The 20,975-nt window shown below is 38.2% G+C and overlaps 1 protein-coding gene across 11 annotated transcripts in view; it reads left to right on the forward strand.

The window, feature by feature from the left end:
- Positions 1-20,975, forward strand: part of Unc5d (unc-5 netrin receptor D) — a 546,216-nt gene that overhangs the window by 512,979 nt on the left and 12,262 nt on the right. For all 11 annotated transcript variants that reach the window (XM_004855393.4, XM_004855394.4, XM_087217280.1 and 8 more), the window contains 2 exons: positions 7,432-7,596; positions 14,878-15,056. In XM_004855393.4, the coding sequence (XP_004855450.2) occupies positions 7,432-7,596; positions 14,878-15,056 (344 nt within the window). The remainder of the gene's footprint in view (positions 1-7,431; positions 7,597-14,877; positions 15,057-20,975) is intronic.

Here is a 20,975-nt window from a genome sequence, read left to right on the forward strand (position 1 = left end):
TCAAGCCTGTTTCTTTGCCAGTACCATGCTGTTTTTATCACAGGAGCTTTGTAGTAGAGTTGCAGATTGGGGATTGTGATACCCCCTGCCATGTCTCTGTTACCTAGAATTGCTTTTGCTATTCTGGGTCTCTTATTGATCCAAATGAATTTTTGGATTGTTTTCTCGAGGTCTATGAAGTATGCTGCTGGGATCTCAACTGGAATTGCATTAAATCTACATAGCAGTTTTGGAAGTATGGCCATTTTCACTATATTAATCCTTCCTACCCAAGAGCAGGGGATGTCTGTCCATTTTCTGATATCATCTTCAATCTCTCTTTTCAGAGTGCCATAGTTTTCAGAGAAGAGGTCTTTGATTTGTTTCATTAGGATGATTCCTAGGTCTTTCAGTTTTTTGGATGCTATTGTGAAAGGAATTATTTGCCCTATTTCTCTCTCAGTGAGTCTGTCATTGGTGTAGAGGAAAGCTATTGATTTTTGTGTGTTGACCTTGTAACCAGCTACTTGACTGAATTTGGTTATTAAGTCTAGAAGACTTTTGGTGGAGTTCTTGGGGTCTTCTATATAGAGTATCATGTCATCTGCAAATAATGACAATTTGACTTCTTCATTTCCTATCTTTATTCCTTTTATTTCTTTCTCTTGTCTAATTGTTGTGGCTAATGTTTCCAGAACTATATTGAACAAGAGTGGTGATAGTGGACATCCTTGTCTTGTTCCTGATTTTAGTGTGAAGGATTTCAGTTTTTGACCATTTAGTATGATACTGGCTGTTGGTTTTTCATAGATGGCTTTTATCAGTTTGAGGTAGAGACCATCTATTCCAATTTTTGTAGGGTTTTTATCATAAATGCATGTTGGATTTTGTCAAATGCTTTTTCTCCATCTATGGAGATAATCATATGTTTTTTGTCCTTGGCTCTATTGATGTACTGTATTACATTAATTGATTTTCGTATATTGAACCATCCCTTCATTCCTGGGATGAATCCCACTTGATCAGGGTGTATGATCTTCTTGATGATCTTCTGCATTCTGTTTGCCAGTATCTTATTAAGGATTTTTGCATCTATGTTCATTAGTGAGATTGGCCTATAGTTCTCTTTTTCAGCTGGGTCTTTCTCTGCTTTGGGGATCAAGGTGATGCTTGCTTCCAGGAATGAATTTGGGAGTATTGCTTCCCTTTCAATTTCATTGAAGAGTTTAAACAGTAGCAGCAGCAGTTCCTCTCTAAATGTCTTGTAGAATTCAGCAGTGAAGCCATCAGGGCCCAGGCTTTTCTTAGGTGATAAGTTTTTAATTACGTTTTCAATTTCATTGGTTGATATTGGGTTGTTCAGAATTTTTAGGTCTTCTTCATTCAACTTTGGTAATTCATATGTATCTAGGAATCTGTCCATTTCTTCTGTGTTGTCCATCTTATTGGCGTATAGATTCTGGAAGTAGGTATTGATGATCATCTGGATTTCTGCTGGGTCTGTTGTAGTTTCACCCTTTTCATTCCTAATTGCATGGATTTGGGCCTTTTCTTTCCTTTTACTGACAAGGTTGGCTAAAGGTTTATCAATTTTGTTGATTCTTTCAAAGAACTAACTCTTGGCTTCATTGATTTTTTGTATCGTTTTCTTAGTCTCCATTGTATTGATTTCTCCTCTGATCTTTATAATTTCTTCCCTTGTATGAGCTTTGGGGTTGTCCTGCTCTTCTTTTTCTAGAAGCTTGAGGTGCAGCATCAGGTTGTTTAATTGGGCTCGTTCTGTTTTCCTAATAGGCGTATTCACTGCTATGAATTTCCCTCATAAGACTGCTTTCATTATGTCCCATAGATTCTGATATGTTGTACTGTCATTGTCATTTAATTGAAGGAACTGTCTGATTTCTTCTTTAATTTCCTCTGTGACCCATTGGTTATTCAGAAGTGTGTTGTTCAATTTCCACAAGTTTATGAAATTTTTTGAGTTTCTTTTGCTATGGATCTCCAATTTCATCACACTATGGTCTGATAATATACAGAGGATAACTTCAATTCCTTTGCACTTACTTAAACATGTTCTATGTGTGAGTATGTGGTCTAATTTGGAGAATGACCCATGTGCAGCTGAGAAGAATGTGTTTTCTGATTTTGTGGGGTGGAAGACTCTGTAAACATGTGTTAAGTTCATTTGTTGAAGAGTTCAATTGAGTTCTAGTATTTCATTACTTATTTTTAGTCTAGTTGATCTATGTATTTGTGACAGTGGGGTGTTGAGGTCCCCCACTACAATTGTATTAGTGCATATATGGCTTTTCATGTCCGATAGTGTGGGACCAAAATGACTCCATTTTGGAGCCGTCTCCTTTGTTCTCTCAAATTTGTGCTTAAACTAAAAATTCACCACTTGAAATTCCTGAGTTTATTACCCAACCACCTGTGTACCCGGGGAAAGAGCGTTCCAGGCACACTATCTATAAGATAAGCAGTTAATGAGCTAACTATCCACACAAGATAGATGCGGCCATTAGTCAGTGGGTCTGCTAACGATCAGTATGTGACAACCGGCCGTTAATCTTTGCCCCTTTCTCCCTTACAAAAACCAATACTTAATCCCCTTTGACCCCCAAAGCCTAGCCAACCAAAACCCTACACTTCATATGTATTAAGTATTAACCAATCACCTGGCTACTAATAACCAAAGCTTGTTGTATTCTCAATAAAAACCCTGCTAGTTTGGGACTCAGGGCTCTCAATCTCGATCCGCTATGTCGGTGACAATTGAGAGTCCCTGCTTAAGCTTAAATAAACGACCCTCGTGTGCTTACATCAAAAACGGCCTCCTGGTAGTCTTTGGGACTTCACAATCTGGACACAACAATAGTATTTGTTTTATATAGTTGGGCACACTAGTGTTTGGTGCATAGATATTTATGATTGTCAGCTCTTTCTCTTGGATTCTTCCCTTTACAAAGATGTAGTGTCCTTCTTCATCTCTCTTAATTAGTGTTGGTTTGAAATCTGCTTGATCTGCCAAGAGGATAGCTACTCCTGCTTTTTTTCGGGTTCCTGTTGCATGCAGTATTGTTTTCCACCCTTTAACTTTCAGTCTATGAGTTTCCTTTTGAATGAAGTGTGTTTCTTGTATGCAGCACATTGTTGGACTTTGCTTCTTGACCCATTCTGCCAGTCTATTTCTTTTGATTGGTGAATTGAGACCATTAACGTTGATGGTTATAACTGAAACATATTGACTTGTCATTGCCATGACTTTTTCTTTTTGTTGGGTTCTCCCCCTTTACAGTTAATTTCTTGTCATGCCAGATGGGTTCATTCTGCTTTGCTTCCTGGAGTTGTGATCCTCAATGTCTGTTCCTAGGATATTGTGTAAAATTCTTTGGAATGCTGGTTTGGTATTCACAAAGTTCCTAAGGTGCTCTTTGTCGTGAAAGTATCTTATTTCTCCATCCATTTTGAAAGATAGTTTTTCAGGGTACATCAATCTGGGTTGGAGGCTGTTTTCTTTTAGGGCTTGGAATATGTCACTCCAAGCTCTTCTTGCCTTGATGGTTTGTGTTGCGAAGTCTGCTGTGATTCTGATGGGCTTTCCTTTGTATGTGATTTGTTTCTTTTCTCTGACTGCTTGGAGAACTTTGTTCTTTTGTTGTGTTCCTGGAATCTTAGCAATTATATGCCTATGTGTAGATTTTTTTTGATCAAGGCTATTTGGAGTCCTATATGCCTCACTTATCTGTATGTCAAGTTCTTTTTCCCTGCTTGGGAAGTTTTCTGCCATTATTTCTGTGAAGAGATTTTTTTATGTCATCTGCACTCTCTCCTGTTTCTTCATTGAGCCCAATCAGTCTTATGTTATTCTTCTTTGCATCATCTAGCAGCTGCTGGATTGATTTGTCATGTTCCCTAATAATTTTGAAGCAATTTTTCTTTTCCTGGCCACTAATTGCAATCTTATCTTCTATGTCTGAAATTCTGTCCTCACACTGGCTCATTCTGCTGTGTAGACTTTCAGTGGAGTTTTCATGTCCTGAAAATCTATTTGCATCTGTTTTATGGATTCCATTTGTTTCTTATGTTGGGATTCCATCATGTTCCTCAGCTCCTCTCTAGATTTATTAATCATGTCTTCACTAGGGGCACAATTTCTCCTGTTATCTGAGAAATTATTTCTGATTTCATTTTTTCCAGATCCCCTTCTGTTGCCCTTTCAGTGGGTCCAGGTGGTTGAGTATCAGAGTGTTCCATCTCATTTCCCTTTGGAGTTGCTGTAGGTGATCTGGAAGTCTGGTTTTGAGACTTGTTTATGTGTTTTCTCATTTCGACTGGTGCGGGGGGCTGTTAGCGCCTGCACGGATTACCTCCTCTGAGCTGGGTGAGGTGGGACAGGGGCCGGGAGCAGTGGTAGGGATGGTGACCCAGAAGCCCTTTCCTGTGGGCTGGGAGCAGCTGGAGGGATGGTGGCCGGGAAACCCCTTCCTCTGGACCAGGAGCAGTGGGATGGTGGCCCGGAAGCCCCTTCCTCTGGGCCAGAAGCAGTGGGACAGAAGGTGGCCCAAAAGCCCTTTCCTCTGGGCTGTGAGCAGCGGGAGGGATGGTGACCAGGAAGCCCCTTCCTCTGGACCAGGAGCAGTGAGACGACAGCTCAGAAGCCCCTACCTCTGGGCCGGGAACAGTGGGACTCAGTACCTTGGTTTGGTGGTCTGGTGTCCTCTGAGCCTTGGTAATGTGGAATCAGGTGGCTGCCTGTCTGCAGTGGGGTGATTTGGTGTCTCTAATTCTATTCTTTTAAAATGTTTTGTTGAGTACTCTTGGCAGTTGCTAATCAAGTCAACAATAAAAAATATTCCTTCAATTCTACCTTAAAATCAAAATTTTAAAAGGTTTTCATTATATGCACTGTCATGGAAAGAGAAAAAGCGAGGGAGGGGAAAAGAAATGATTCTCATTTCTTTCTTAAGGAAAGATTATCTCTGCAGTAGCCATTATTCTCTTACCTCCCTTCCAGTATTTTCAGGAACAAATACAGGAAATTTACCAAATGATACTAGAGAAGCCACTTTTAAATATGTGTTCATTGTCACTTTTTTAGGAAGTTACTCATTATGGAGGATTCAAGTCCACTGCAGAAAATGTAGGTTTGTTTGAGACTTGGACCTTGAGTATGGCTCTTTCTATCCCTTCAGTCCAATGCTTACATTATACTGTAGTGTCTTAAATTTTGGTTGTGGACAAAGGAAACTTCCTTGATCAGCTAAAAGCACTTATGTTTTAGTTGTTTTCATTGAAAGGGAAGGTGCAAAGTAACTCTATGAAAATGTATTGATTTGGAAAAGAGAGTTCATTCCAGACCTGAGAAGAGTAAGAATTTGGAAAACAGAGGACAGTCACAGATCTTGAGAGAGGCCTTAGAGGACCAAGCAGGAGACATGTTCAACATGCCAGGTAGCAGGAGACACTGCCCCTTGCCAATGAATCATGGAAGCAGAACAGAGTTCCAGTGTAATCCGGTCATGTCAGTTGTCCCCCACCCGTGATTGAGGTGAGAGAGAGATCATCACACTATCCCTTGCTTTCTCTCCCCTGTCAAACCCCAAACCTCTCATCAACTTTATCTAATAGACTAAAGACACGTGATTAGACCACTATAGTTAGCTCTATAATGCAATGTATAGAAATAGGAAAATTGGAGCTGAATGACAGTGGAAGAGAGTTGGTGACAATCTCTTAAAAGACAATGTTGATCTAGGAGTTGTGCATGCCTGTAATCCTAGCACTCTGCGAGTCTAAGGGAAGAGGATCACAACTTCAACCCTGGCCTTGGCAATTTAGCAAGACCTTGTTTTAAAATAAAGAATAAAAGAATAAAAGCCTAGCAATATAGCTTAACATAAAGACCTAGGGTTCAGTCCTCAGTACTGAAAACAAAACAAAATAGGTGAAGTTGTCAGAGATGTAAAGACCAAGTAAAATTATTTTGAATGCTTAGGAGTATACTGGCAGGATTTGATGACCTGAGACAAATGCCACAGATGTAGGGAGTAGCTCCCTCTGCAGAGATATGGCAAACAGGAATATGTGAACAGATGGGAGCTTGAAGACTTCACTAGGCAGAGAGAAAAATAGAAGAGTTTGGATTCCAAAGTAAAAATTGCCCATAGATTGCAAAATGAAAGAAGACTCAGGAGAAGCAGGGAGAGAATCAGCTTAGATAACAAGGAGAAATGGCAGAATTTCTATGTATATATTATGATGAAATGAAAAAACATTTGTGAGTGTTTTAGGGAAAGTTCCTTTCTCTACTGTTTACTGAGCAGTTCCACCAACCAGAGGTGTCCTCTGCTGCAGAGTAACACATGACAGCTTCAGGGCCAGTCACACTTCAGAGTCCCAAACTTCCAGACTTGATATACTTTTTGCCACTTATCAGTTTTAATAATATATATATTATATATATATTACATATATAACCACAAAATACAGCAAATTAATGAGAAGAGAAACAGAGAAAAAGGTAAGGTTGAGGATTACTAGAGGTATACATGGTCATTGCCATTGGCCCCAACCACATTTGCGCAAGAAGGAAAGACTTTAGTACACTACAAAATTAAAAGATGCACTGTAAAGTCATATTCCTGAGCACAGTCCTATTGGTAGCATGCACTGGCTAGTGTTAAGAAAAAGGAATAATTTTCCTTCTCATTTATTAAAAATTACTTTGTCAATCAATTTGTCTATAAGTCTCTTGACAGCAGGAACCAAACCTAAATGGTTATTATTTCTTATTGTTTATCTAGTAGCATGTAAAGCCTTATACATAATTATGGAGTTCATGAATTGAACAAAATGGAGACTTGCCAAACTGTATCACGCTGGGGTGGCTCAATGTGTTCCTGTCTCTCTCTTAGATGTGTATATATGTGTACCATTTTGTAGTAGGTATTTATTCTTATGCTGGATATGTTGGCAATACTGTGTTCCCATATAATTTTGCATGAGTCTGTAGTAGAAGGGATAAGTTCTGGTTAGTCAGTACCTTAACACAAGTTTTATTTAAATTGGAAGATGTCATCTTACCCTGGGCTTAGGTAGAAGGATAGATTATTAGTTGTCTTGTAGGAGAAGAATAATTTTTAGTAAAAAATGATTAATTTTGACAGCATTCTTTTTAATTGTGTGTGTCATCAAGTGAAATCTGAGTTCTTTCAGTGTAGTTTTGAATTCAAATGTTATCAGTTGGAATTGACATTAATTACTTATGTGCTGCTTGGCCCATGCTGGAACATAATTTCTACAGTAATTCCACTAAAGTCTCTTAGGCAATTATCTCTGCTGCGATCTTTGTCATCATCATAGTAATTATTGCTGTTGAGTGTCTTCTAGTCTCCATCTCAGCCAGGCTCTGCACACCATGCCCCCTTCTGTCCTCCATCTCCCCTGCAGGAAGTCCCATTCTCTCGCGTGTGGTGCAGTAACCGGCAGCCCCTACACTGTGCCTTCTCCCTGGAGCGCTACACGCCCACTACCACGGAACTGTCCTGCAAAATCTGCATCCGGCAGCTCAAAGGCCATGAACAGATCCTCCAAGTGGAGACATCCATCCTAGAGGTGAGTCCTGGAGGCACCAGTCTTTTGACTCCCTTTCTAAAGCACTATAAGAATAATAACACTATCCCTATCATTGTGCTCTTCAAAGCCTGAAAAAGCTTCAAAATGCACAAACCCTTTTTATTCTCATCGTTGATAAAGGAAAATAAACTTTCATAGGATGAGGGTTGAACTGTGTTTCTACTGGCCAGGGAAATTAACTAACCAGAAAGTATAGGCTATGAGGAGGGACTTTTAGGGAAGGACAGGACTTTCCATGCACAAAATGACAAGCAGATTTATAGCCTTTGGTAGGCTTGGAATACCAGCTGAGATGCATTACAGACTGAGTTCAGAGAGTATAGGTAAAATACATACCATAAGAGGGCACAAGATCACCATTGGGCTGTTTTCCAGCTGGTTCTGACCAATTTTCTAGAAATCACTTGCCTTATATATATTCCATCCTCAGGACCTGGGATTTTTGTTGTCTTTAACAATACTTTATCTAATATCCTCCAGGCTCATGGTTTTATATGTCCACATGCAACTGAACCTAGATTCATCAGTGTAATAATAAAGTTGGTCCTTGGTATCCAGGGCTTTTACATTCATGGATTGCACCAGCACAGATTAAAAATATTTTGAAAACAAAAATTACATCTGTACTGAATATGTACAGAATTCTTTTATCCTGTTATTATCCCCTAAACATTACAACAATGATTTGCATAGGTTTATATTAAGCATTCTAATCTAGAGATGATGTAAAATATCCAGAAGGATGAACATTGTTTACATGCAAGTATTACATGATCTTTACATGGACTTGAGCATCCTCAGATTTTGCTATCTGTGGAGATTCTGGAGATTCCTGTTGCAGAGTAAGAGACAACAGGGTCAGATGGACAGGGCTGAAATGAATCCAATTCTATAAAGGAAAGGATTGGAATTGGTAAGAGACATGGGATCTTGTCCAAATAATATCACTATTGAAAGGCAGGGTTTAAATGGGAATCAAAGGAGAATTTACTTGGGAACTGTTGCAAAAGGTACCTGATGTCTACAGTGGCTCTTATTTGGCCTAAACCACTGAGTGACTTCATGGTTTTGGACTTGAGCTTATACAGTAGACACAGGATTCCTTTCTCAATTGTCAGGGTCAAAAAGAGTGAGTTGGGGCAGGAATTTAGCTCAGTGGTTCCGCCACCACCACCTGCCTTGCAAGCTCAGGGTCCTGAGTTCGATCCCTGGTACCAAAAAAAAAAAAAAAGAGAGAGAGAGAGTAGCAGAGGATCTGATGCCTTCATTTCCCAGTTTTAAGGTAATTTCTGGAAAGTGTAGAAAAACAGACATATTTCACTGTTCATCTGTATAATTGATTGATAAACATATAAGTAAAATGTAGAGAAACATAAGTAAAATATAGTTCTTAATTTAGGCCTGACAGAAGCTTAAGGACATTTATATACATACAACTTAGTTTCAGATCTTTTTTTTTTTGCTTTGAAAAGTCATAGCCATATAGTGTTATCACTCATCTCCACTCTCATTACAATTCACTGTTTGTGAAAAATGAGTACTGCTAACTCCCCAAATAGTTATTCTGAGGAGTGGATCATGCCTTAAAATTGATAGCTGTCTTAACTGACATGTTAAGTATTTGCAGTTATTTTTGCCAGTTAGCATTTTGTGCTAAAAGAGTTTTGATGGGGAAGGTAGATTCTGAAACCTGGGGTAGGATATTTTTAGAACTTTCTTTCACAGTCCTGACATATTTAACACGATACATTTCAAAGTAACATAAAAATTTTAAGAAAGTTTTAAAATAAAAACAAAAGGAAAATCACAAAAGACCTAGTATTTAATGAAAAGGCAAAACATAGAGATTCCTCAGTCTAAATTTCCTTTAATGTCTGTTACCAGGTCATCAAAAGAATTCCAGGCTTAGAAGGTTTTGTTTTTTTAAGAGTTTTTGTTTTATCTAGGTAGATATTGGGGGTCAAATTCTGCTATTATAAGATATTTATGTAATGACAATATGATAAGCCTGGTCCATTCCGGTATCTTTACTCCTTACCAATATAAATTACTTGAAGTGCAAGCAAGGAAAATCAGCTAATGCATCTAATTCTGTCCTTTAATCTTCAATTCCTTTTCTATTGCTGTACAAGTTTAAAGCTACTTTGAAATGCTTTGAAAAAGACGTCATCATTGTAGCTTCTTACAATGGGAGACAAATACTAGAATAATACTTAGATTTTCATTTTTGTGTGACAGTCATCAGGTTCATAGGCTACTGCATTTTAGAGGCTTTTAAGCCCTTTTGATCCTTCCAAGTATCACTTTATTAATTGCTTCAAATGTTACTGCAGGAATTTGACCCAGTGCATATCCATCCCTTTGTAATAAACTGTATTCCTTAGACAAATCTCATTTGTTAACATTTTATGTGTCAGACGAAATCTAATAACTTTTGAAAGCCACTATATCTCAGATACTGTTTCATTTACTTTCACATATATCATATAACTATCACTATTCTGTGGGTTAAGAGTTACTACTGTTACAATTTTAAATGATGTAAAAATCTCAAGGAGGTCAACATTCTGGACAAAGATCTTTGAGCCAATGGGATGAGGGAGAGGTCCTGTGTTACTTCAGGGACCCAAACAAGACAGTGCGATTTGCCAGCCTTTGCTTCAGGCCTTGTCCGTAGCATGAACTTTCACTTAGGAGTCCAGGCACTAGTGACAGATCCCCCAGCACCAACAATGTGAACTTTGGGTACATAAAAGGAGTAATACGAAAACTGAGAAGTCCTCTCTTCAAAAGAAAAAAAGAGTGGGATGGAACCATTTGTGTGATGTATTAGAACAACTGTTTGTTCTATGTAGAGCCTCAAGAATAGAATAAATACCCTACATGTAGATCCAGCTACAGATGATATCTTGATTAAATAATACACAAATTCCTTCCAGTTGTGGGACTGTGTAACTCCTGGGAAAGGCATACATCTGATGATATATCTGATGAATAAAATCTCTTTTTCTCTAATGATTACTTGATTTCTGTAGTGAATGGTCCAAGCAAAATGGAAGATATAGAAAGTAGAGAGAAATGGTGATTACCTGTGGAGAAGGTAGGGGACATCCAAGACAGGTCTGTCAGGCAGTAAGTTTGGTCATAGATCACTTTGAAGGTGCACCACACATCATGGTTACCAGGCTGGGAAATACTGCAGTTACATGGATTTCCTAAGTTAGTAATTAGGGATTTATTGATTAAAATCAGAAACAATAATATGAAACTTTTGAAGCTTTCCACAAATGTCTTTGAAATTTTTTCTCTTCTTTAGTACCCACTCCCTTTAAATTCCTGTATATTTAGGCTCAGAGATCCCATTCCTTATCTTACTTGAATGAATTGTTTTAGCATCACTGTTTCCTCTATTTAATAATAAAAGCATGAGGTGGGTGTGTATGTGTATGCATATGTATTTACACACACATATATAAAATATTTGTTTTAAATGTCTACATCTATGCAATGATTATCATCATTGAAGGCATTTGATCCTTTATGTTCAGCAACATATCTATCCCCTCCCCCATGCCTCTTATCTAAGTGGTTTTCCAAATAAATACAATTCTTAATAACTCCCTTAAAATTAAAAATTACTTTAGTAAGACATGTCCTTTTTGCTCTTTAGAGTTGCCAGTGTTGTTTGAATCTTTAGAAGTTAGTTCCCCTTAAATTTTAAAATTTTTATTGTTAATACAAATACACTTAAACTGAACCCTATTGTATTACCTAATGATTATGGTCAATTGACCATATTTATTTTTATTTTTTATATTAAAAAGCAGAATTACCCACCTAAACAGGAACAATAAAAATTTTAGTTAATATTAAGAAGGAATAATTCCATAAGTAATTTATTTCATCACTCCTTATTATTATACTACAGAAGACATTTTTTGGTAAAATGACTTAAATGGGGATCTTGCACTTTATAGTTTTCCCTTCAAGCAATTCTCTTATCTTTCCTCCAAAAGTAGTGGAAGTTGGGGGATAATTTTTCTGTTATAAAACAGAATACTTGGATTCGCTCACTGATTTACAACTCCCTAAGCTAACCGGGTAGCAGTCGCTTATCTCAGATGTGCAGAGCATGAAAATCTACTGTTCCTCTGCATATTTAATTTAAACAATCAGAAAATGTGATGTATCTACAGGATTATTACCTGGCCCAGATGTCTTATAGAATGCATCATAAATGTTACCTAAAGTGCTGTCCTTGCACATGGAAAATATTTAAATTTAGAACCTTAAAAAGGGAAATTGAGCCTACTTATTAAAGTATTATAAATAGGAAAAATACTCATTTTAAGGTTGTCTCACATATTATTTTATTTACCTTCAAAGAAGACCAGTCTCCAGCTTTTTCTGAAGACACTATACATCAAGGTGGTCTTTCTTCATCCAACAGTAAAGACAAATTTTGGTGGACATTTCACAGGTACAGGAGGGCTTGTACCAGCCTATTCTATGTTCAGCCACTCTCTGGCCCAGACTTTTATATTTTCCATTTCAAGCCAACTTTTCTCAACACCTTTTGGTGCTATTTTCCAATCACAGCTGCTCTGTTGACTTGCGTAGATTTTTTTTTTCTCTGTCTAGTTTCTACCATACTCTTTAAGTGAGAAAATATATAAGGAATCTATTCTTGCTTCATTTGCATTTTTAGACACTAAAAGAAATTTTACAAACTATGATAAAAAATGATGTATCTTGTAACCCATTTTGTGCAGTAAGATGCTGAGTTGGTTTATTTTCTAAACACCCAATATTTCAGAACAGAACTGCCCACTCTGCATGGAGAGTACCTATCCACCCAATTTCTATTCAGTTGATGCCTTCTAATTCTTCAAGGCCAACCCATATGCTTTCTCTATGAAGCCTTTCCTACCATAAATACCCAAAGTATAATGCTAATATCACTCCCAGGGTATTTTTCAAAGCACACTGCTCTCTGTATTGCACTTGAAACAGGGAAATGAGCACTAGTGCAGTTATTAGGGTACCCAAATTCTATTCTGTTCATTTTTCCAGCTATGTCACAAGCTACCTGGGTGACTTTTACCAAATTTCATAACCTCAGTAGGGTCTATAAAAATTTCCAAAAGGCTGATTAAGAAACTGAGGTTGAGGTCACATAGCATCCCAAGTCACCAGCAAGGAAGTATGTAGGTCTTACTCCAAAGTGTGATTTTCTGACTCATAAAATCATCCTTTTCCTATGGGATGATTCTAACTGCAAATATTGAAAGAGCTTTCATGAGCATTGTTCTGCAATACACCAAGGAATAAAACTAAAATCAGCAAGTAGAATATATTTAATGTGATAATATGTAATTTAAGTCACCAAGAAGAGGGTGTAATCCGAAGCACTTTTCAAATGTATTTTGTCACAAAGCTGCTCTTTCCCAGAACATCCGAGATACCCTTTGGAAATGTTGGGTTAAGACACTGTTTCCAAAAGACAGCCTTCGAAATGTAGTTGTTTTCACCGATTACAGAAAGATCACAAACAGTGCTAGTCATTATGAGAGTCCCTACATCAACTGTTGTAATCGGTTAACAGATTTTTGGAGACTTGCCATGTCTGATGGTTGTATGAGTCTGAGCACAAGCAAAGGCCCACTGTGCCTGTGACACCCACAGTAGGCAGAGAAGTGAAGACTGGAAGTCATGGAAGAGAAGAGAAGGACTTCAGGAGCATTCAAGAAGAATGTGCTTAACTTGAGGGAGGACACAACAGATAACTTCCTAGTGCAAAGTGAACTTCTTGATGTTTAAATTGTTCTAACTGGTTCCTTAATTCAGTTTCATATCTCCTGTCTAAATTTTACCTTGTAGCAGTTTTTTTTCTTTTGCTGCTTATATAACAAATTACCACAAATTTACCTGAATAAAATATTCATGAATTACCTCAAAATTTTTGTAAGTCAGGAGTCCAGGTATGGCATTCCCAGATCCTGATCCATATTTCACAGACTGAAATCAAGATGCTGGCTAGGGACATTTTCTTGTCGACAAACCAGCATCCAAGAGCATTCAGATTGTTGGCACAATTCAGTTTCTTGTAGCTAAAAACTCAAGTTCCTTTTTTTTTGGTGTGGGGGAGTTGGCTAGAATCACTCTCAGCTCCTAGCCACAGGGCTCCTTGTACAGCCAGTTCACAGCATGGCTGCTTGATTTCTTCAAGATGAGCATAAAAGGCCTCCAAACAAAAGCTTTCTCTTCCCTATTTTGATGGCCACCTGATTAGGTCAGGCCCACCCAGGAAAATCTCTCAACTGAATAGGGACTTTATTTCAGTAGAACACCTTAAGTTTTATAACATATAATAAGCATGGAAGTAGTTCATTCAGATATTTTTCAGTCCTTAATATTCTGTTAGTCCACATAAAATTATCAGCAACTACTACAACCTGACAAATTTCTGTGTGATTTCATTTTGGACACAATGATCTAAGTGCTATGATGTACTGAAATATCATATCCTCCTTGGATAGCCCTCAATTAAAAGCGAGGTAAGCAGACAACAGGCTGAAGCATTTTAATCTGCATTCCTACACAAAGCTAGTCTAGCTGTTTATAACTCGTGGGTAGGTCTATTTCACCCAAGGGATTTAATTCTACAACAAAACCAAAACATTTATCACACAATTTTACGACTTGGGAGTAAAATCAACTTTTTTTGTGACTAACATACAATAAGTTCTCTTTCTGGTTTTCCCAACCAGGCCTATTTTCTAACAAACATCATGTACAGCCAATTGACATTTCACAAACAGCCTGCAAATAAGAACCACCAAGCGAACCTGGGATCTCTAACAGGCTTCTTTGATCAGCCCATTCATCTTTGGGCAGGATGACTGTCAGAGGGTCATTCCTCATACCAATTCTGAATCTGTCCTTTGGTAGCTTTTCTTCCTAATTCTAGATCTATCCCTGTGAACCTAAAACAAAAAAGAAAGATCTAATTCTGCTTTGTCCTGATGTTTCTTTGGATGTTGGAAGCTGGTGATTGTGACTCCCCTGAGTGGAAGAAGCTATGCAAATCTCCAGTCCACAGTTCATTAGGCTACTAGATAAGTCCTTTACCATTTTCTAAGGGAAGGGAACTTATCAACATATTTTATAGAATCCATCAGAACAGGCAAGCATGTTGTGTCACACAGATTTTTAGAAATAAAAATGCTGTCAGTAATGCTTTCCTCATTTTGTTTATAGAGTGAACGAGAAACCATCACTTTCTTTGCACAAGAGGACAGTGCTTTCCCTGCACAGACTGGCCCCAAAGCCTTCAAAATCCCCTACTCCATCAGACAGCGGATTTGTGCTACGTTTGACACTCCCAATGCCAAAGGCAAGGACTGGCAGATGTTAGCACAGAAAAACAGCATCAACAGGTAATTGCTGATGATTTCACTGGGAGAACTTGGGAAAATAAATTGGCTGGGATCCAGGTGGGTCCTGATGTCTTTATGGATTTCTCTGACCTAATTTGAGAGTTGGTCCTTCTAAGGTGATACTGTGTGCAGTATTTCCTGTCACCCCCTCTACCTCTGGAGACTTTTAAGACAAGCTATGCTTTGGTTCTGGTCCTATCTCTGTGTTAATTGCTCGCCCAAATAGGCTCAAACTGTGTCATCCTAGTGCTTGTGAATGATCAGAGCACAGCATAAGCTGCTGTCACAGACACAGAGCAGCGAATTCCTCATACTTCCTCCTTAACACTGTTAACTATAGGCATTATTTAACCCTTAACACATTCATACACAGCCTGCGAAAGTGATTGCTGAATATGAAAAAGAAGTTTGATGATTACTATCAGCTGAAGGCAGAAGGCATCAAATAAGAGAAAGGTGACAGACACCTAAGTGAGTGTACCACTAAAGCTCACACTGGAGCTGACTTACAGACAGAACAGACTCTCAATGGGCTGGATGACTCCAGATGGGAAGAGCAGAGTGGTGCTATCCAAAGCAACCCTGATGGACTGACAGGTTTGACCTCAGCTTGGAGGATGACTCACAGGGAGAAGGCAATGAAAAATGAAATCTCTTCTTTTCAGTCCACCCTCTGTGTGCTGCAGAATGAATAGAAATGAGAACAAGTTTTGCCAGGATCATTTTGTTTCCCTTTCCTTTGATACTATGTGTTTTTTTTCTTTTTGAGGCAAAGCCTTATTTTCTTTCTCTTTGGCTAGCTCTCTCATTTCCATTTTTTGTTCTTTATTTGCACAGACATCCTACCTGCCCCTTTCTTTTCTGGAAGGGAGGATAGATCTCTGCCAAGAAGGGATGGAGTGGGGCTCCCTGTCTCACATGGGAAGTGGAAGCCAAGTACAAAGGGTCCAGCTAGAAAGTAGTTGAATGCATCACTGCCAGAGGAAACTGAGAGTACGGTAGCAGACAGGCCCGGAAAGGACGGATAGCATTCCTGAAAAGGCCTATTGAAAATGAAAGAATATAAAAATAGATGAGTGCACAAGAAAAACAGCTTGGGTTGCTATTTCCCAGCAATTCTGATGAAGGATGAGATGTCTTATTTATAGTCTCAATGAGTACCACAATTGTTTCAAGTTCAATTCTGATCACAGGAACACAGAATACAGAACTAACCCAGAGAACATAATTTTATCTAATAAAAGAGAGACAGACAGACAGACAGAGAATACTTTGGACAGAAACTCAAAACACTGGTTTTGCTCTCTATCCCAGTCGACCTGAATATGCCATTTGCCATCCCTCTGTTTCTTTTTCCAGAAATGCAGTTCATAGAATTGAAAGTAAATCTCTAGCTCATCCTGACTATAACATATTATGATTTTTTTAAATAAAGGAAGATTACTGATTTTTTTTAAAGGATGGGGAAAAGATGGCTACTCAGCAGAGTAGGGGGCATTGTAAAAGCAAATACCCCCAATTTTATAATTTTGAAGTTACTATTTGGGGGGGAGGAAACCTGCCACAAAGTATTTATGTACCCATAGATGCTGTTATTAATGTATAGGAGGAGAATTTTACTGCCTAGTTCTATTTTAATCTCCACTTAACCTTATACATAAGACCTAAAATGTGTACGGCTCCCCCAAAGCCATTCATTTCTGAGGTCCTGCAGTAGAGGGAGTGCATTCCCCACAAGGCTTAGTGGCCTTTTGTGTCCTGGGACTCATGAGCATCAGTTGGTTATGCTGGAGCCCAACACCCCTACCAGTTTCTTTCTTTGGTGTCATAAACTTGAGCCCTTGGAGGACCTGTTGGTTTGTTTCTTTTTCCTAAGAGCCTATCTCTAGCAAAGGCTAAATTCCCTTTAAGTCAAATGCCTAACTCATGCAAGATTTCTAACTTAATGCTCAGAATATGTAGATTCACAACAGATGTTAGTTGGTCCCCTTGACATTGTCATAGTAATTACCAAATTAGAATAGCATGAATATATGTAATGTACTTGTACCTTGAAATCTTTTATAGTTGACATATTCAATTTCAAAGAGCAGCATTTCCCACCTTCTTTATTCTCTAGCTTTGATCTTCAAAAGTAGCCTATCTGTAGAATGAAAATGACTTAAACTAGGGGTCAGCCACTTTTTTTTTCTGTAAAGGACCAGAGAGTAAATAATTTAGGGCTCATGGGAATCTGTTGTCACCACTCAGCAACTGTTCATCCCTGCCTTTGTAGTGTGAAAACAGCCAGGAAAAAAAATAGACAAATAGATATGGCTATGTTCTAGTGTTCACAAAAACAGACAAGACCCATATTGGGCCTCCAATTCATAATTCACAGACCACAGATTTATGTAGTCTGGCCTAATTTAGGTAAACTTCCATAGAAGTTGTCTCTTCCATCAGGATAACACCTGGCCTGAGGATTCTCATTCATCTGTGCAGCCAGGCCTCTGAAAGCAAAAGAGGCTGGTGTGGTCATGGCAGAGATGGCCACCAAATTTGGAGAAGCCAAGTAGGAGAGGGACGACTGAAACCACCTTGTACCATATTAGCCATGTCTCATTCTCATTTTGCAGAAATGCTCAAGTTCCTTGTCTGTTGTCACTTACTATACTGAAGATATGAGTTGTTCATTGTGGAAAGAAATGTGACAGAAAAGGAAGAGACTTTCATGTGTAATCCACTATAATTTCCTTTTGTGAGATCCAAAATCAGTGTTTTTACTGTCTTATAGTTGGAAATAATATAGTGTGACACTGATAAATTTAAAACACAGAAACCTAAAATCAATAATATACCAATATTCTTGGGTAAAGAAGCTATTTCAAAAGCTTGAGATTTCATTTACTCTGGGGTTACAACAGAAAGATGATCACAAAGCACAAAGTCAGTTATTTTATTCAGACAACTGCCCTAATGATCTTGTGACAGCACTTTTATTGTCTCTTCTCTCAATTTCCAAAAATGTTAAAATGCTAGCAAAGTAACAGCACTCAAGTCATGAAGGAAGAGTATTTTTCAAAGAGAATGGAGAAAATTGTTTTTATTTTAATATCATTGAAAATTGTTTTCTCATTCTCCTTTTGATAAATACAAATGCCACTGATGGTAATTTGCCTTTTTGCCAATAAGACTCTACTTAGATCCACTTTTCTTTTTTGGTACCGGGCATCGAACTCAGGATCTTGTGCTTGCTAGGCAGGTGCCAGAACCAAGGAGTTAAATCCCTGGCACTCTTCTTAGATCTGAATAGGAAAGACAAGACAGTCAATAGAAAGTTATGAGAGGGCTGGGGATTTAGCTCAGTGATGCCGCTGCCTGCCTGGCAAGCGCAAGGTCCCAGAGTTCAATCCCTGGTATCAAAAAAAGCCAAAACAAAACAAAGCAAAAAAAGAAAGTTATGAGGATGTGTGATAGGACCATATGTATATTGTACAACTGGAACATGGGTGGTCTTGCAACTTTCTAGCACAGGGGTCCTACTAAACAAGGTATGCAGCTTCATAAGGAATGCTACAGATAACAGTTGCGTAAACTCTATTACTCAGTGTCCATGCTTGCTGCATTTCCAAACTGAGATTGCACTTTTAGTCTGTAAACTCAGCTGTGGTAACTCTCCACTTCAGTGCTCTTGGCTACATGTGATTGGAGAGTAGGCTGAGAATTAAGGATTTGGCCAGGTAAACATTATCAGAAACTACCTGCTTCAGCCAAAAGTAACCCCCCATAGCTAAAGTTTCACAACACTTGTATTTTTGTGATACTTATTTTTAAATTGCAATTAAATAGACCTAACTAAGATCATCTAGTTGTGGATAATTCAATAAGTGTTTCTGGAAGGAATAATGTGAACTCTATAGAATGGTACATTTGACCTTAAAACATGCCCCCTCATAAACAGAATGATATGAACAAGCATCAAGGGATTTAAAAGTTAACCATAGAAGAAAACAGACTATATTGCTAATGTTCTTTTCCCTCAGGTCTTAGTATCCAAAATTCTAGGTCATTCTTTTATATGGCCTCATGATTTCCATATTGCAGAAATTCTTGTCATCTTAGACATCTTAGTCACACTTCTATGGGAAAAAATGTATGAGATAAGAGTGCATGGGTAGAAGGTAAACAGATGGAAGAAAGGATTCTGAAATGGAAAGTAGTAGATAAATTATTCCTTATTTACAGTTTTGCTCAAGCCCCCCCCCCCCAATAATATATCTGTTTGGAAATGTGTAAGCACTGCCAAGGAAACAAATTTCTTACTGGTCAGCTAGTTAAAACAGATCAAATATTTCAAATGTTAGGGTTAATGGGTGATGGTATAAAAATTATGAACAAATGGAGGTCCTCAAATGTCATAGCTGTAAGCACTGCTGTGACAACTCTTTCCACCAAATCTTTCAACGGGACCTTTAATGAGGACCAGAATCTTCCCACACTGAGGTCAAATCTTTTCATTCCCTTTGTCCACCCTCTTAATTGGATGTAGAGGAGCGAGAAAATGGCCAGAGAGCAGTGGGAAAGGACAGTGGAAGTTCACAAGACAGCTTATTAATCTGGCTCTGAATATGGTTAACAATCCACTGAAGGTAGAATGAACTCAAGAGTTAGGTTTGGGGTAAAGAGGGGAGGAAAAGGGACAGAAAAAGTTAAATACAAAGTATATACAGAATGTCTATTTCATTTTCAAATTTTGGGAATTCACTATAATTAACAACAAACTAAGTTCTTGTTTCTGCAGGCTAGAAGCTAGAAAATACATCCTAGGCTTTAACAAATGGGTGTGAGGCTGCCATTCCAGAAAACAATCTTCATGACTCTTCTAAGGAGAATTAATACACAGGGCAAAAGCATTACATAGGTCCTTGGAGGCAAAATACAATGAAGCTCAAATCAGATTTTCTGGTTCTAGCCCAGTAAACTTATTCAGGGCCTGAAATTTGAAAAGTCCTTACAGTGAAGCTGGAGGGCCCAACACAGCAAAGCAGTGGGTTTTGGGGCTTCATTCTACTGAAATCAATGACTCATGAAACTGCCTGCTAATGTGAAGCTTAGAAGAGACAGCCCTGGGACAGTGTAGCCATGAACAAGCTGTGTATGGTTTGTAAGTGGCAGGTGTCCATCCTCAAGGCAATATGGAAAAGATTTTATATTCCTCCAAGATAACTAAACTTGTGCTCCTGCTAGAAGCTCTAAGAGGTGATTGTGTTGCTATTTTTTTCTAGGCAATGGTGAGTTTGTGCCAGCCTTTGAAGGAAGAGGTTTTCCTCCTTTAAGCTAATGTAGTTTTCAGAAAAGATGGTGGGCAAGCCAAAGCCTCATGATAGTCTAAATGACCCCTTCTGCAAGTGCCATTTCAAATGATACTGAACCATCTGACAGTGTCAGTACATCAGAAGATGATGTCTTCCTAACTTGAAATTATAAAATCAGAGATTTTACCTTATTTATTAGAGTGCCCTTTAAGGGACTATTTCTTTTCAATTATCCGTGAGGTTTTATTGAAATATATATTGAGTAGTTTACAAAGTAAGAAGTATAAATATCATCTTCCCTCACTCAGGATTAGCACTGTGGTCTTTTTCTTGGAATAAATGGTGGTCATTCTACTTTGCCCTCCAGGTTGTCAAAGACTGTCTCAAGGTTATTGAAGAGAAAAATTGAGTTTACTTTGAATTATTTTTTCCAATGATGTATACAAATCCCAAGAAAAGTAGAAATTTTGATTTTGTAGTGTTCCTTTCCCAAGTGAGAGAGATTGTCTTAGGCATATCTCATCAGAAGTAAAACTGGAGAACTGAAAAAACACCACAACTGCCTTTGTTATTATTTAGCAACTCACAGTCTTTCAGGTACCAGGGCTTTAATATATTTTCC

The sequence above is a fragment of the Heterocephalus glaber genome, unplaced genomic scaffold, assembly GCF_053883595.1.
Source record: "Heterocephalus glaber isolate CG9 unplaced genomic scaffold, H.glaber_assembly_v1.0 deba00001461, whole genome shotgun sequence".
Classification (NCBI taxonomy): domain Eukaryota; kingdom Metazoa; phylum Chordata; class Mammalia; order Rodentia; family Bathyergidae; genus Heterocephalus; species Heterocephalus glaber.